A 17,443-nucleotide genomic window follows, 5' to 3' on the forward strand; every position below is an offset into this window, starting at 1 on the left:
GCCGGCCGATAGGAAGTGACCCGAGCCATCCACCTAGAGTACGGTTTCCATAGAAGAGACATAGATTTCCCTAACCGCCTAAACTTCTATTTTTTTTCTGAGGTTCACTTTCGGCAGATTAGCCTGTTCTTGCCCAGTTGGGGCATGAGAAGGAGGTACGGAGGATGCTACAGACCGGTGGTTTGCACTGGGCGTTCTCGTATGAGGAGCTGGTGTACCGAGATAATAAACTGGAGGCTCTCAGCACCTTCGAGCTGGATCAAGCACTAGTTGAATTCAGTCGGGCAGGCTTCATCTGATTTAGCTATTCAGGGAGCAGTAGAGTCTCTCTTACACCAAGCTTGACTTACTGTCAGGGATTTACGACATGGACTTCACCAGCACCCCACAATATGAGCTGTTGTTGATTGATTTCCCTCCCGACGCCACAGCCAAAGGAGTCGGTAGCATCTGGGCAAAGGACAGAGCTATGAGCTTGGCCTTACCAAGGCCTCATTCTTGACAGTCCCAGCTCACAGGTATGTGCACGCTGTTATTGCTCATTCATTTGAAGGTCGAGCAAACAACACTTAAATGGTGGGATGGAAAGAGCTCTTGTTCCTTTACAGCATGACCGAGCGTCGTTCCATCCACCTGGGTTACATGCTAACAGATTTTATTACACACTAGGGCCAGCATGTATGCTAGGGTGCGATCTTCGCTGGGTCGTACATTATGAGACTAATTACAGGAATGCGCTTAGCAAATCGACTCCAGGGTCTGGAGGTTGTCGGTGGCACTACTCCCCTAGGGTTGGACACCCTATGTTTGATAAGGATGGTGGTGTGCTGCGGCTTCAGATTGGTCCTCACCTCGAGCACAACAGAGCATCCACCTGAAGGGGTGAGACAGAGGATGAGAAATTGGACGATGAGTCTGATAGTGAGTTATCCTTACCATCGGCCACTACACTGGCGAGTGTGCAGCCCCACAGTAGCTCGTCCTCGACGAAGGTCGGAGATTCAGGAGCTGCGGGCCGAGATACGACAGCTATAAGAGGGCAAGTAGACCATCCTGGTGACCCAGGCACGGCTTGAGGCCAACCTTGGTCGTACACTAGATCTATTCTCACAGCTAGTCCCTCCTCCAGTTCCAGTTCCTCTTGCATCTACTCCTCCATTATCACCGCATCCACCAACCGGTTCAGCTCCATCCGACGTCGCTGAGCATTTACTTTTCTTTTATTTCATTTTGTATTTCATTTCAGACTTTGTATTCACCATTTATGGCAAGGATTGGCCTTGCCTAGGTTGTACTTATTTTGAGACTTTTAGTGGATTTTATTTTCTAATTTTGTTACTTTATTTTGTTGAGCTTTAATGTTTTTCCCATATACTTGTGCAACACCTAACATCCTCAATTATAAAGGGGATGCTCACTCGGTCAATTCTTAACCTTGAGTGTCCCCCAAACTGCTAGGGCACAACAAGTGACACACTAGGCCGGTTCTGAGCTTTAATGACTTCATCTATATGAATCGGAGAAATAATCGTATTTGGCTCCTCTCTTATTATTGGTTACATTGCCTTGCATGCTTATCTTTTATACACATTGAGGATAATGTATGGATTAAGTGTTGGGAAGAGGTTTAAGTTTCATTGTTAACTCTTTTATATTCCAAAGTTGACTTATGATGGTGCATTTATAATGTAGCGGAGTTGCAAACACCCAAAATATATATATATATATATATATACATTAGAAATGGAGTACTTTCAATTTTTTAATTAGCAAAATAAAATGTTTATATAATTATATCTTATATATATTTTGTATTAGATATTAAATGCGTAGTGGGGACGATAATTATTATGATGGGGAGCATCTTCCTTATCCTTGATTAAAACATGAAATTAAAATTTAAGAATTTTTAAATAATAAGTCATATTCAAATCATCATCTTTGTTCATCCGAGTTGTTGTAGTTTTCATCATCCTATCAATTATTAGTAAAATAGAGGTTAATTATTTTAACAATGAAAAATAGTATATTTTATGGGTTTTTTTAATTCCTTTTTACCTATCTTAGATATATATTGATGCTGGGCAAAAATACATATACACACCCTTCAACCCTAATTTTTTGCCAATCAATTGAACTAGAGCATTAAAAAATTGTAAAACAAAAGTAACAAAAATCATAAAATAGGGAATAATTTTACCCCTTTCTAAAAGAGAAAAGTGGCAAACCCAAGCTCGTATTTTACTATTGATTATCGTGTTTTAATTTTTTTAGAAAAAATTTTTTTTTAACCATAATGGTTTTTCTATCATTCTGCACACACGTACGTATATATATACATGCTAAATTTTGGATATAAAATTGAACACCTTGTGCATATGTATAAACTAATTATTCTAAAACCTTCGATGAAAGAGCTCATGCCAACGAAAACAAACTTCAGGTTGCACCAAACAGAATAAAATTAAAACACAGATTCCACAGACAACGATAACAAGCACAGCTGACGCAAAAGACAATATCCACCCACTTAAACAAGCTTAATTATTCAACTGAATCAAATCATTCACTAAGCTCTCCATTTCAAGTAAAGAAGAGCCGCCATCTTCACAAGCCCTCCAAGCAAACTCTTTCAACCTCACCACCTTATACTTCATCTCCTTCCCTTTCTCTCCACTCATTAACTCTCTTATCAACCTCTCCACATCATCTCTCTTCACATGCTCATCAATCTCCATTCCAATCCCCCATTCACAACTCACATGCCTACAGTTTGTTTGTTGTTCTGCAAAGAAGGGCCAACACAACATAGGTACCCCACCACATATACTTTCCAAAATAGAGTTCCATCCACCATGAGTCAAGAACCCTCCAATGGCTTCATGCATGAGCACCTCCTCTTGTGGGCACCAACTTGTTAGCATTCTCCTTCCTTGAGTCATAGTTAAGAACTCTTGTGGTAACACTGCATTGTCTCCTCTCACTAAGTCTGGTCTTATGACCCACAGGAAATCACGCCCACTCTTTGCAAGTCCCCATGCAAATTCAACCATTTGCCTGCTAGTCATCACAGTAACACTCCCAAAGTTCACATAAACTACTGATGAGGTGTCCTTCCCTTCCAACCATTCCAAGCAACTCATGTCCTCTTTCCATAGATTCGATCCTATGGAGCTTAAGGGACTCTTTGGGAGCTTTCTTGTAAGCAAGGATAGAGGACCGATGGGGTAAACAGGCATGGTTAGTATTGAAGACATGGTTTGGAGAATTTGTAGGTCTATATCTTTCACAGTGTTTATAATAAAAGCAGAAGCTTTAGGGATTCTTTCAAAGTCTCTGAGAACATAGTTTAAAACTATATCATTGATGTCTGTTGTCCTCATGAACGTCGGCAAGTCTTTCAGCCTCATGTTCTTCACCCCTACCATCCAATCCAACTTTGTCTCAAGATATCCATTTGTGAGATCACTCTCAACTGTCACCCAAAGTCAACAACCATGCATTCAAGGAAGATCATTTTATAGATTATACAAATATATTGAACACGAATAACAAACATACCTTTGAGTGGTATGAGTCCTCTTTCAATAAGATCCCTATAATGCCAGTAACCCATGAAACCGCATGAACTGGCAGTCCAAAACAAGACAAGAGGGATCTTGAACTGCTCCGCAGCTTCAGAAGTGAACCCCATGTATACATCAGAGACAATCACGGTCACCGGAGAAGAGAGTCTTCTGATGAGATCCTTGAAAGGAGAAGAACAGTTGACTGCTAGTGACGCACAGAGAGATGGTATATCTTGTGTTGTGTCCTCATCAGAGGGTGGAAGACCATCAGGGAATTTTTCAAAGATGAAGTCCTCCAAGAGGTGTAGAGAAGAATAACCTCTTGACTTAAGGAGACGCCTGTGATTGTACTCAGTGTTCACAAATGTTATCTGGAAGCCACTGGAGTGTAGCAGCTTGGCAAACTTCAACATAGGTGTTATGTGTCCTTGTGCTGGGTAAGGGATTAGCACTGCATGACCTTTATGTTCTCCTTTAATGGAACTCATCATCAACAACTTTCTTCTACTACTTCTTCTTCTCACTCTTGTTGTTGTTCTTTATTCTTCAGTCTCTCCCTCTCTTAAATTAGGAATAGATGAAAGGGTTGTTCTTTATACTTCAGTCTCTCCCTCTCTTAAATTAGGAATAGATGAAAGGGTAGTGTATGGTAATTAGTGGCCAAGGGCTACACGTCAAGCCAAGAGAAATTAATATATAGTAAGATAGTTACTTATTCAAGTGGCATCAAGAACTACCGGTGGCTTGAATGAGCCCTGTAACTGTTTTCTATTAATGTTAGTTGGACAATATGATTTATAGGGGAAAAAACACCAATCATTTCCTTTTTGAGTCTTCTCTACATTGGGTGTGCAATTACTTTGGTATTATAAGTGACGTTTTCTCATTTTTTTAAATATAAATAATTTTTATTGGAAGGAATTAAAATGCTCGAAGACAATCTTCACACTTGTATTTCCCTTGATAATGAACAGTTGGATCTGATGATCATGAGCTTTGGCATGTTTTGCGCTTCTTTCTAAAAGTTCTGAATTTTTTTTATTGTGGCAATAAATTGAACAACCAGTGCATGCACCTACACCCTTCTGGAGGTTTGCTAGGCTCAATAGTCAGTCCCCCGAAACCCTTTTTTTAATTTTGGTACTCTTCCAATCTTTTGGTTTTCCTTTATGTTTTCATTTAAAATATTAGTTGAGTCAGTTACGGGACCAATATCCCTTGTGAACACACTTAATTTCTCCTTTATTCTTTTGTCCTCTTGAGTGTCCCACTAACAGGGACACAAATATATTTGTCGATTACGTAATTATACGTAAAGCAAAGTGTCGGTCCACAAAAAAAAAAACAAAAATATTAGTAATAACTCTAATTTAAAAAATTAGCCTAATCGATCGAATAATATGTGTGTGAACAAAAGAGAATAAAAATCAGAAATATGGAAATAAAGCCGGAGAGAAATCATGAGAAGAAACAATGTTCGTGCATAACATCCCTCTAGGATTATGAAGTATAGGACAAAGGTTGTCTAGGTATACAATCCTATTTGAATCAAAATATTTCTAAAATTATACTAAACCTCCTTTTTGAGGGTGAAGAGTAACTGAAACGGTGTAAAGCTGATGCAAACATCCACATAATCACATTATCACTCTATGAAACCTCAAGTGCGAGCTAATAATGATCTCTTCAGTAAATAATCTCCCTTGTGAAGAGAGATTACGCCTAATCCGAATACAGAATACAGATGTGATTTCTCCTAAAATCTACTCCACATGATTGCAAAGAGCAAAGAGATAATCATTAACTCGCTCAGGAGAATTGAGAGAGATGGAGTTTCCAAAGTACCATATACCCAGGCTTACTCACAATTCCCTTTAACCACGGCATGTCTATGCTAGGTGGGTATTTCTACGCGTCATAAATCACACCAAGTATGATTTGTAATAAAGAAAACAATCAAGCATTTAAACACGTGATTAGATTTAAATAAAATGGATTGCAATAAGGAAAACAAGGAAATCATGAAGATCCAACAACCAATGTCAAAAATTAAACCCTAGAGTTCAACTATGCCCAAACATCAAATAAATTAGCCCTCCATTAATGGAGGGTAAGTATCCAAGATACAAGACACAGAAGGAAACATAAAGAGCATGAAAACCCTCTTCTCAGTCTTGTCGTAGGAAGATCGTCGGAGAAACCCTAGGAAAGATTCCAAGCACGCCTCCAAGGTGAGCTTGACGGCTACAATCTCCTATCCCCTTGAATGTGGATCCAAATCTCCCTTAGAATCATCCCATGAGCCCTAGATTGGTCTCCTTTCTTCCCTAACTTCACTCCCAAAAATTCAACAAAAGAAACCAAAGAATGCCCTAAAAATCTTCATCATATCTATTTATACCCATCTACTTACGGGCTTAAGGGCGTGGCCGTAAGGAAGCTGAAGAAGATGGACACGAGCCTTATGGGATCACTTACGGTCGTAAGTCCCGTCTATAAGGTTTTTTGTCTGTGTTATGGTCCAGCTTACGGCTGTAAGCGGTGGATCATAAGCTTCACTGTGCTACTTTTTGCAACTACCCTTACGGGAGTAAGTTTTGATCGTAAAATCCTCTAGATGGTCCTTACGGGCATCCTTACAGGTGTAAGTCCAGGCAATGCCAAGGAACGACCAGGGTTTTGTCTTTGAGAATATAAGCTCTCAAGCAAGGTTTTGAAACACTTCAAATGGAGGACAGTGAAGGGGTCCATGATTATATCTCTCGTGTTCTCACTATTGTTAATCAAATTTGGGAACTTGGTCACAAGCTTGGACAGTCAGAGGTAGTGTCTAAGGTCTTGAGGAGCTTAGCAGCAAAATTCGACTTTGTTGCAGTGGCAATTGAAGAGTCTAAGGAGATTTCAAAGTTCATACTTGATGATTTCAGTGGGACAGTGCAAGCTCATGAGGTGAGAGTTAACCGTGCCTCGGCTAAGTTTGGTGAGAAAGCTCTTCATGTGAAGGGTGAGTCCACAAGTGCCAATCAAAGCAAGGAAGAAGCCTCAGTGAGCTCCTGGGATGATGGCAGGGGTCGTGGGAGATCCTTCACTCGTGGGAGAGGAAGATGTCGCTTTGGCTGAGGAAGGGGTTTCAAGAACAAGAGCCACATTCAGTGTTTTCATTGTAAAAGGTTCGGGCATGTGAAAGCTGAGTGTAGAGCAAGGGAGAAGCAACCATAGAAAGATGCTAGTCTTTTAGCAGAAGAGGGTGATGCTGGAAACATTTTCATGGCAAGCAGCTCCACTGAAATTCACTCAAACTCAGTATGGTTGATTGATTCGGGGTGCCCGATTTACATGATAGGAGATAAAATGCTATTCAGTAGCCTAGATGAGTCACTTAAAGTTAGTGTGAGGCTCGGAGATAACAAGGAGATGAAGGTTCATAGTGTGGGAATTGTGACTGTGAACATGCAATCATGAGTCTAAAAGAAGTTGCATGGAGTGTAATATGTGTCAGGCCTTGCACATAATCTCCTTAGTGTGGGCCAATTACTCACTAAGAGATACTTGGTGGTGTTTGAGAATGATAAGTGCATCATCAGTGATAATCAAAATAAGAATCAGATTATATCTATCTCAAGGTCTAGGAACAACATGTTCCTGTTCATGTTGAAAGGCTGAATGTGGTTGTGAGGAGTCAAACACCAGATAAATTATGGCATTTGAGGTTCCGACACCTGAATTACATGAGTTTGATGGCTCTAACTCGGAAGAAGATGGTAAGAGGAATGTCAAAACTGAAGTAGAAGTCATAATGTGAGGATTCTAAAATGGCTAAGCAAGTAAGGAATACCTTTCCTAGTGGCATATCTCGAAGAGCAAGCTCATGTCTTCAACTCATACACATGGATCTTTGTGGTCCTATGAGTGAAGAGTCCCTAGGTGGAAACATGTATTTTTACTTGTTTGTTGATTATTATAGTAGGTGGTGTTGGGTATTCTTCCTCAAAAACAAATCAGAATCATTCGAGAAGTTCGAGAATTTCCATTCACTTATGGAGAGACAGACAGGAATGAAATTCAAAACTTTGAGGAGCGATCGTGGAGGGGAATTCTTTGCACATGAGTTCCAGAGGTATTACAATAGACTGGGCATCAAGAGGGAGTTCACAGCTCCTTACTCACCTCAGTAGAATGGCGTGATGGAGCATAAAAATAGGATCATGGTGGAGATGGCCAGAGGGTAGCTCAAGAGTGGAGAATTGCCGGTTAAGTTCTGGGGAGAAAATGTGTCAACTGCAGTGCATCTTATCAACAAATCCCCAACTCAAGCACTACATAACAAGACTCCCTATGAAGTCTGGCATGTTGTCAAACCCACTATAAGTTATCTTAGAGTGTTTGGCTGTGTTGTTTTTACACTAATTTCATCACACAGGCATCAGAAGCTCAATGATAAATCTGAGATATGCATGTTTATTGGGTGTTGTCCCGAGTCCAAAGCATACAAGCTGTACAATCCCATCACATGCAAGGTCATTGTGGATAGGGATGTGGTGTTCCATGAAGGCTCTCAATGGAATTGGGAAGCAAGATTTCAAGGTGAATAGGTGATCTCAATTGTGGAAGCAATTGAAGATCCTGCTAGTGCATTCAATGGCAACTTCAGGAGTGGAGATACTGATGCAGATGGTGGAAGAGGAGTAACTACAAGTGAAGAGATTCCCATGGTGCCAAGTCAAACCCCTCAAATTATATAAACAAATAGATCACCAGTAAGAAAAACCCGATAACTGGCAGATATCTACAGTAGTTGTACATTTGTATTATGTGTTGATGATCTAACTGAATTTAGAGAAGCAGTGAAGCACAAGGAGTGGCAAAAGGCTATGGATGTTGAGATAGAATCAATTACAAAGAACAACACCTGGGAGTTATGCCAATTGCCATCAGGGAAGCAAGTTGTGGGACTTAAGTAGATATATAAATCAAAATTCAATACTCAAGGTCAGATCGTGAAGTAGAAGGCTAGACTGGTGGCCAAAGGGTATTCACAGTAGTATGGAGTGGATTATGAGGAAGTCTTCTCACCAGTTACTCGGCTAGAGATTGTGAGACTTGTGTTAGCATTGGTAGCTCATGCAGGTTGGCCTATATTCACTTTGATGTCAAGTCTGCTTTCTTGAATTGAGACATTCAAGAGGAAGTGTTTGTAGTGTAGCCAGAGGGATATACATTCCAGGGAAGTGAACCACTAGTCTACCAACTGAAGAAGGCCCTCTATGGCTTAAATCAAGCCCCTCGTGCCTGGTACAGCAGAATTGATCATCATTTTTGAGACCAAGGCTTTGTAAGGAATGAATGTGAGCATACACTCTACAGGAAGGTGCAAGCTAATAGAGAGAGCTTACTACTAAGCTTGTATGTGGATGATATCATATATTCAAGTTCATCTGTTGCTCTTATTGATCAATTTAAATCCGAGATGATGAAGACATTTGAGATGTCAGATCAGGGAACAATGAGCTACTTTCTTAGGCTCAAGGTTAAGCAAGTGTCTAATTGCATCTTTGTTATGCAGAAGAATTACATTGAGAATCTACTGCAAGAGCTCAATATGAAGAATTGCAAGCTAGTAATGACTTCAATGGGAGTGAATTATAGATTTCAAGGTACTCCAACAATTGATTTTACTGATCCAAGGATGTATAGAAGACTAATTGGGAAGCTGCTATACCTTACTCGATCACACTCAGCCCGAAATTTGTTTCTCAGTGAGCTATTTATCTAGATTTATGAATTTTCCTAGTAATGAACGCTTTTCTTGCAGCTAAATGAGTAGTGAGATACTTAGCAGGAGCAAAAGAGTTTGGGCTATGGTTTTTGAGGGGAGATGAAGGTGTCTTAGAGGTATTCTCAGACATTGATTAGGGGCTTTCTTATCTGATAGGAAGAGTACATCCGGGATGCTTCTTCACTTGGATTCAAGTTTAGTTTCTTGGAGTTCGAAGAAGCAATAGATAGTTGCTTTATCAACAACAGGCAAAGTACATTATCGCAACTTCAGCAGCTTGTCAAATTGTTTAGTTCAAAAGAGTTCTACAGGATTATGGGCATATGATTAGTAAGGCAACTTGTCAGTGGTTTGACAATCAATCGGCAATAGCTGTGGCAAAAAACCCTAACACAAAATGGTAGAACCAAGTATACTAATGTGTGTTATCATTTCATCAGAGGACTAGTTACCGACGAGGTGATCTCATTACATCATTGTTCTACAGACAACCTATCACGCCCCAACCCATGGGCCCTCAGGATGCGACAACCGTCGCAATGATCCTGAGGAGGAATACTCCGCCACTCAACACTCGGAGTGCGACAAGGCTAACCATCAACCTGTAAACAATAATATTTACACTGGTATAAGATATAGAAGTACACCGATACATAGCGGAAGCAACAACAAAAACAACAACAATGATAAACAAAATAAGAGAGGTTCACAAATGCATAGGGAAGCAACAATAATAACAGCACACAGCTGATACACCAAGAGTTTAAGAGTTGTCTAGATACAAAACCATGCAATAAGGTTTGCTACATACTAGTGGATCCACTACATACTAGTGGATCTATAAGTCAAACAACATGTTCATGACAAAAAATAAACATACATGAACTAAAAAGATACACAGAACATAGTATAATAGTAAATACTCATCACGTTGCCACACAGCCGCACCTACTATCTGCAAAAGGTTGGGAAAGGAAAGAGGGGTGAGCAACTAATGTTACTCAGTGAGGGGTGGTTAGCACAACGCTAATAGGAATATACCACAATAATGACATAAAAATCCAAAATAATACTTTACTATTAAAATAGCTAGTTTAGAGCATGAATACATATAATAGCAAGCTTTAATACAAAAATAGCAAGAAAGATAGAATAAGAAGGCATTCTACCTCAATAAGGGTTTTAGAATATCAAAGTGGAAAAATACTGAATATAGAATTCCAAATTATGGAAATAAGCTAATCATGAAGCATAGCTTCCCCAATAAACATGTAAATAAAAAATAATTCCCTTTATAAGTATAACAAAATAAATAGCATGAGTTTCACAATAAGTAATCATAATATTAGTGCCAAAACGAATTTACGGTAGACTACCCTCCTCAAAGCGGTAGCTGGGCTTCGGTCGCTCACCACCAATTCGAGATGACACTACAAAGAAACACAATAGTATAAATCTCAAACTCCAAAGAAAGAAAATAACAACTCAAAAGCATACTCAACCCATAACATGCACCCAGCATGAAATGGTAAAGAAACCTCTCGAAACCTTCGCCGTGGCCATGGCTAGATCCAGAGCCGTCAAGGTACTCATGCACTTGATGTTGACCCATCGGTTCATGGTATGGTAACTCCGGCTATCAGATGAATATCCAATCAGGACTCTACACTTCCATCTTAACTGGCTCTCATAGTAATCAGCCAATCTACCACGCCACCTCAAAAGGCTGGCTGTGGAGACAGCCTACTGCAGTAGGGTATCACGATACAAACTCAACAATAAGCACAACTCCACACGGAGTGCAATAGCCATCATAATACTCAAATAAATCAAGAATCACCATCCATTCCACATGGGAATGATGCACACACAACTCGAAATAGCTTAGCATGAATCACTAAACAATAAGAAACTTAAGGGACAACCCGGAAATCTTCTCATTTGAACACAAATTTGCATAAAGAAGCACCAAGCAATAAGCTCATTCCAGGGTTAAAAACTTCTCAAAAGCAATCATAATAACCCACAAAAACTCATTAAGCAAGATAGATTATATAAACATATAAATATGGGTAATCTTCTAATAGAGTCATGCTTAATATCACACCCACTAAATTGATGATTTCTCTTCCTCGCAAGCTAATCCTCGGCTAACTCTTTGCCTTGAGCCAATGCTTCACCTCCTTGTCAATCACAACAAAGAACATTAAAGATTAGTACAAAAATCCAACCAAAGAAACCCTAGGTTCCTTCTACCAAACAACCCTAAATCAATCCTAGGGTTGGCTCAAAGCTAGGTCTAAAGGTTACCAATGAAGTTCTAAGAGTTTGAGCTTCACCCTAATCCAAAAAAATCAAAGAAACAACTAAAGCTTATCGGTGCTACAGTAAAATCTGGATTGCTACAATACCTGAGACCAAACTCATTAACAATCCAAGGGAAAGACATGAAGTTCTCCCAACTATACAATTGCCAACTAAAACACACATGAATCAACAAATCTATGGAATTATTTTGAGCTCTTAAAAACCCTTCTTTTCCCCACCAAAACTCTACATAAATGCCATCAAAACTCATGGAATTCAAAGGAATACTAATATATTCCATGGATATCATGGTGCAATACAAGGGATTCACAACTCAAACAACCTTCAAATAGCCAAACAATTACAAAGATTTTGAGAATAAGTTTCCAAGGAAGAGCATGAGAGTTAAATAACCATTTCAAAAGCTAAAAACACAAGCACAACATAGAAGATGCATACCTTATCCAAATAAATGAAAGGAATGGATAATTACCTTCTAAAGTTTAAACCAAACAAAATTTGGCAAAAAGAAGAGAGGGCCAGCCATTGGAATGAAGAAAATAAGAGTTAAGTGATTAATAAGAAGTTTAGCCTCTAAGGAACCGTGAATTTAAAGGAATGGATAAGGTTTTAAGGGAAAATGACCATTTTGCCCCTAAATCTTCAATATTTTAACCAAAATACCATGGACTTTAAGAAATGACTAAGTTACCCTCATGCCTATGAAACAAAGACTAGAATGAATAAGCGTTTGTCAAAAGACAACAATGCCTTTGTACATTCAAGAAAGACATTGGTGAGTAAGCTTGGGTGATAATTACTCAAATGACCCCAACTAACCCAATAAATGCCGTGGAAACCCTCTACCCTCCTAATAGCCAAGGAAGAGAAAACGGGAAGGAGAGTGACGAGCCAAGTATCACAAAACCATCTAACAGACATCTTCACTAAACCCCTTCCACTTGAGAAGCATGTATTCATGAGGAGCATGATCAGGATGCACACATTTCAATCAAGAGGGGATGTTGAAGATGTGATTGAACATGTGAAGATGACTGAAGGCATGGGAAGCTGATTCGTGGGAGATGTGCAGCATGGGGTGAAGGAGTGTGTGCATGTTGCTGTATACGATGATGTATGGAGAGTATGGGTGGAGACAATGTAAAGCATGGCACTGTAAATGTTTGGTATGGTGGGTAGGAGAGATCAGTCTAGTACTGGAATGGGTTCTCTATTAAGTTAGTTATATTAGTTATGTTTTGAGAGAGAAATGAGTTTTATATTAGCTCAATCTCGTGTTGTTTGTAACCAACCAATGATGGAGTAAGTTAAGTTAAAGTGTGTCCAATGCGTGTTAGTTGGGGTCATTGACCAATGGGTGCAATGTGTTGTGTTTCCCTGTCTGTATTACTTTTGATATAAATATTAAGTGAGTGCTTGATGTTCATTGGTTGGTCTAGCCTCTTGAAAAGTCTCTCAATTTTTTTTTAGCTTTGACCAAAGAAACCCAGCAACTAAACTACAAGGCATTTCCACAAACGCCTTTGCTTTCATTGAACATTTCATCAAACACTTCACTTCTTCCTCTTCTCCATTGATCTTGCGTACATAGATAACATACATACCTTTGAGTGGTATGAGGCCTCTTTCAATGAGACCCCTGTAATGGCAATAACCCATGAAACCACAAGAACTGGAAGTCCAGAACAAAGCTAGAGGGATCTTGAACTCCTCTGCAACTTCAGAAGTGAACCCCATGAATACCTCGGAGGCAATCACTGTCACCGAAAAAGAAAGTCTTCTAATGAGATCCTTAAGAGGAGAAGAACAGTTAACTTCTAGTGACTCACAGAGAGATGGTAAATCCTGTGTTATGTCCTCATTAGAAGATGAAAGACCATCAGGGATTTTTTGCAAAGGTGAAGTCCTCCAAAAGGTTTAGAGAAAAACAACCTCTTGATTTTATTAAACGCTCGATGTTCACAAATGTAATCTGGATGCCATTGCAGTATAACATCTTGACAAACTTCAGCATGGGTGTTATATCTAACTAGAAAGCCTAAACGCAAGGTGGAGGGACAATGATGAAGAAGCAAGGCTGACGTTTTGGGGGAATGGTCTAAGGATTTTGTCAAGATTTTTAGCACAATCTTAGGCACATCGTGTCAAATGGCATGCCAAATATCGTACCAAATAAAGACATTCCTTCTTTATTTTAAATTTTCTAAATAATAAATTTTAATTATATTAGTTAATTTATACTTATCTAATTTTAAATTATAATATAAAAATTTATTATAAATAGAGTAAAATTATTATAAATATAGAATATCATGTGTATGCATAATTATATTATGTAAAAAAATTCTCATATATTTTTTTGAAGAGTAGTAGAGAGTTTTTAAGAAAATATTATGCAAGAAAAAATTTAAGTTTTTTTATTGTGGGTACGTAATTATTATAAATAGAGTATAATTATTATAAATATATATATGCATAATTAAATTATGCAACAAAATTCTCATATATCTTTGTGAAGCACAGTAAAGAGTTTCTAAGAAAATATTATGGAAGAAAAAAATTAAGTTTTTTTTTTATTGTGAGTACATAATTATTATAAAAAGAGTATAATTATTATGTAATTATTATAAATAGGCTATAATTATGATAAATATAAATATAGTGTGTGCGTAATTAAATTATGTAACAAAATTTATACTTATCTAATTTTAAATTAATTATAATATAAAAAAATTAAATTTTTATTGTGGGTGAGTAATTATTATAAATAGAGTACAATTATTATGTAATTATTATAAATATAGAGTAAAATTAAGTTTTTGGTAAGGTTTTAGGTTGGTCGTGCCAAAAACCATGACAAAAAAAAAAGAATAATGGTGTATTTGTCACGGTTTTTGGCACGACAAAGGCAAAACCGTGCCAAAAACCGTGACTATAGAGTACATGGCATTTATCACGGATTTTGGCTCAGTACAGACTTGGCCACGACAAAAACTGTAATAAATAAAGGGTTGATGTGTTTTTCACAGTTTTGGGCAAGGCCAAGTCTACACCGTGCCAAAAACGGTGTCAAATGTCATATACTCCATTGTCACGGTTTTTGGCATGGTTTAGGCTTACCCGTGCCACAATCCGTGACAAAGAAAGATATGGTATGTTTGTTACGGTTTTTGGCACGGCCAAGCCTAAACCATGCCAAAAACCGTGTCAAACGCCATGTACTCTATTGTCACGGTTTTTAGCTTGGTTTTGTCTTTGCCGTACCAAAAACTGTGACAAAAAAGGATTGATGTGTTTGAGACGGCTTTTAGCACGGTAAAGGTAAAACCGTGTCAAATGCCATGTACTCTATTGTCACGATTTTTGGCATGGTTTTATCATTGTCGTGCCAAAAACCGTGACAAAGAAAGAGTAGATGTGTTTGTCACGGTTTTTGGCATGGCGAAGACTAAACCGTGCCAAATGCCTTGTACTCCATTGTCACGGTTTTTGGCACGGATTTTGCTTGGTCATACCAAAAACCGTGACAAAGAAAGGGTTGATATGTTTGTCACAGTTTTTAGCACGGTCAAGCCTACACCTTACCAAAAATAATGCCAAATGTCATGTACTCCATTGTCACGGTGATTGGCACAATTTAGTCTTCGTCATGCCCAACACTGTGACAAAGAAAAGGTAGATGTGTTTGTCACGGTTTTTGGCATGACTAAGACTAAATTATGCCAAATTCCTTATACTCTATTTTCACGGTTTTTGGCACAGGATTTGCTTGGTCGTGCTAAAAACAGTGACAAAGAAAGGGTTGATGTGTTTGTCACAGTTTTGGCATGGCTTTTTTTCTAAATTTTATACGAAAACATAAATGGTGCTAAATACCGTGACAAAATTGTCACGATTTAGTAACCATGCCAAATATCGTGACACTTTGTGACTATCTTTGAGTTTGGCGCCAATTTCCATGATAACTTTGGCACGGAATCAAAACCGTGACAAATAAATCGTGCCAAATTCCTGTTTTCTTGTAGTGTTGTATTGGAAAAGGGATTACCATTGCATGACCTTTACGTTCTCCTCTAATGGAACTCATCTTCGTCGTCATCATCATCTTCTTCTTCTCACTCTTGTTGTTGTTCTTCGTTCTTCAGTTTCTCCCTCTCTTAAATGAGAAAGAGGTGAAAGGGAAGCATATGGTAATGGCTAATGGCTTCTAGTCAAGCTAAGTGATATCAATAATAAGATAGTTACTCTTTTTATAAAATTTATATTTCTATATTTAATCACATACATATATAAGCAACAGAAGATTTTGTTTTAATTATGGGATATTTATATATATATATATATATATATAGAAGCAACTTTTTGACTTTTTGAATTGAGAAAATAACATTCTTCCAATCTGAGAAATTTATATAAGTATTTATTCTCCATCATATTATTTCAAAATTTTAAAATTTTACTTTAAATTTATATATATTATTTATTTATTTATTAAAAAATATATTAATTTTGTAATAAATAAGTCATAAATGTTATTAAAGAGAATATATACCGGTTATAGCATTAACGGATAGAGAGTATATTGTCTTTTGTGAAGTGAATTTCAACATGCAATAAAAAAATTAAATTAAATAGTACCTGAATTTTTAAAAAGAATTAATTTATATTTTATATGCCTAAGTTAAACAGGTATATTCCTGATTTTAAGTAATTGTGGTACCTAATAATTATTTTACCTAAGTAAAACTTGTATATAGAATGTTTAAAAATCCAACATGAAAAATATACCTATAAAAAGAATATATAGAACTATAGCAGTTTGGTATAAAAGTGTGACGTTGAGCCAGTCTCGTGACTATAATAAATGATTGTGCAGCTAAATTTGCTCTTCTAATACCTAATTACTTTTTCAATCAGACACAAGAATTATTACATTGGATTTTGATGTTTATAATTTAGTTATATGTGATGATGTACATAATATAAGGTATTTATGTACTTATTATGGACCAGCACAATACAAAAGTATAATATTGAATGCATTGTGTTGTGCCTAAAATCAATTGTCACATAGCACACTTTGCTAAATAGAAAGGATGAAGAGGAATGGAATAATCCCCTATTTGTTCTTTGTATTTTACTTAAGTGATTTTTTTAGTACCTCTAGTGTGAAATGTCCCAATTGCATCTCCCTATTAATTTGATTGGGGCAATCTAGTCCAGCAGCTAACGACCGTTAGCATCTCCATCTATTGATGCTAACATGGAGATTACGTGGTGATCCACATAATAAAATATTACCATAAATTAAAATATTAATTTAAAAAGAATTAGGGTTTTAATTCAAAACCAAAATATATGAGTCGTTCCGGAAAAAAAAACATAGGATTAGGATTTTGATTGAAAAATCGGAGATTTTCCGATATGAAAACATGGATTAGGATTTTGATTAAAAACCAAAAAAATAGCAGACATTTCAAAAATAAAACATAGCATTAGGATTTTGATTCAAAAATAGAAGATATTTGGAAAAGAAAATATAGGATTAGGATTTTGATTGAAAAATATGAGACATTTTGAAAAGAAAACATAAGATTAGGGTTTTGATTCAAAAATTGGAGACATTCCCAAAAGAGAAAATAGGATTTGGGGTTTACTTCAAAAATTGGAGACGTTCCAAAAAAAACATAGGATTAGGGTTTTGATTTAAAAAATGAGACATTGCGAAAAGTAAACATAGGATTAGGGTTTTGATTCAAAACCCAAAAAC

At 37.4% G+C, this 17,443-nt stretch overlaps 2 protein-coding genes across 2 annotated transcripts; one reads left to right on the top strand and one right to left on the bottom strand.

The window, feature by feature from the left end:
• Nucleotides 1–2,379: 2,379 nt before the first annotated feature.
• Nucleotides 2,380–4,123, bottom strand: LOC120283922 (7-deoxyloganetin glucosyltransferase-like). Its single transcript, XM_039290724.1, has 2 exons — nucleotides 3,562–4,123; nucleotides 2,380–3,475 (listed from the first exon to the last, which is right to left on the bottom strand). Exons 1-2 carry the CDS (start codon nucleotides 4,058–4,060, stop codon nucleotides 2,541–2,543), a joined length of 1,434 nt encoding a protein of 477 aa, XP_039146658.1. The 5' UTR covers nucleotides 4,061–4,123; the 3' UTR covers nucleotides 2,380–2,540.
• A 2,173-nt stretch (nucleotides 4,124–6,296) lies between these two features.
• Nucleotides 6,297–6,689, top strand: LOC120283343. Its single transcript, XM_039289996.1, has one exon. It carries the CDS (start codon nucleotides 6,297–6,299, stop codon nucleotides 6,687–6,689), a length of 393 nt encoding a protein of 130 aa, XP_039145930.1.
• The last annotated feature ends 10,754 nt before the right edge of the window (nucleotides 6,690–17,443 follow it).

This window comes from Dioscorea cayenensis, chromosome 19 (genome assembly GCF_009730915.1).
Source record: "Dioscorea cayenensis subsp. rotundata cultivar TDr96_F1 chromosome 19, TDr96_F1_v2_PseudoChromosome.rev07_lg8_w22 25.fasta, whole genome shotgun sequence".
In the NCBI taxonomy this organism is placed as follows: Eukaryota; Viridiplantae; Streptophyta; class Magnoliopsida; order Dioscoreales; family Dioscoreaceae; genus Dioscorea; species Dioscorea cayenensis.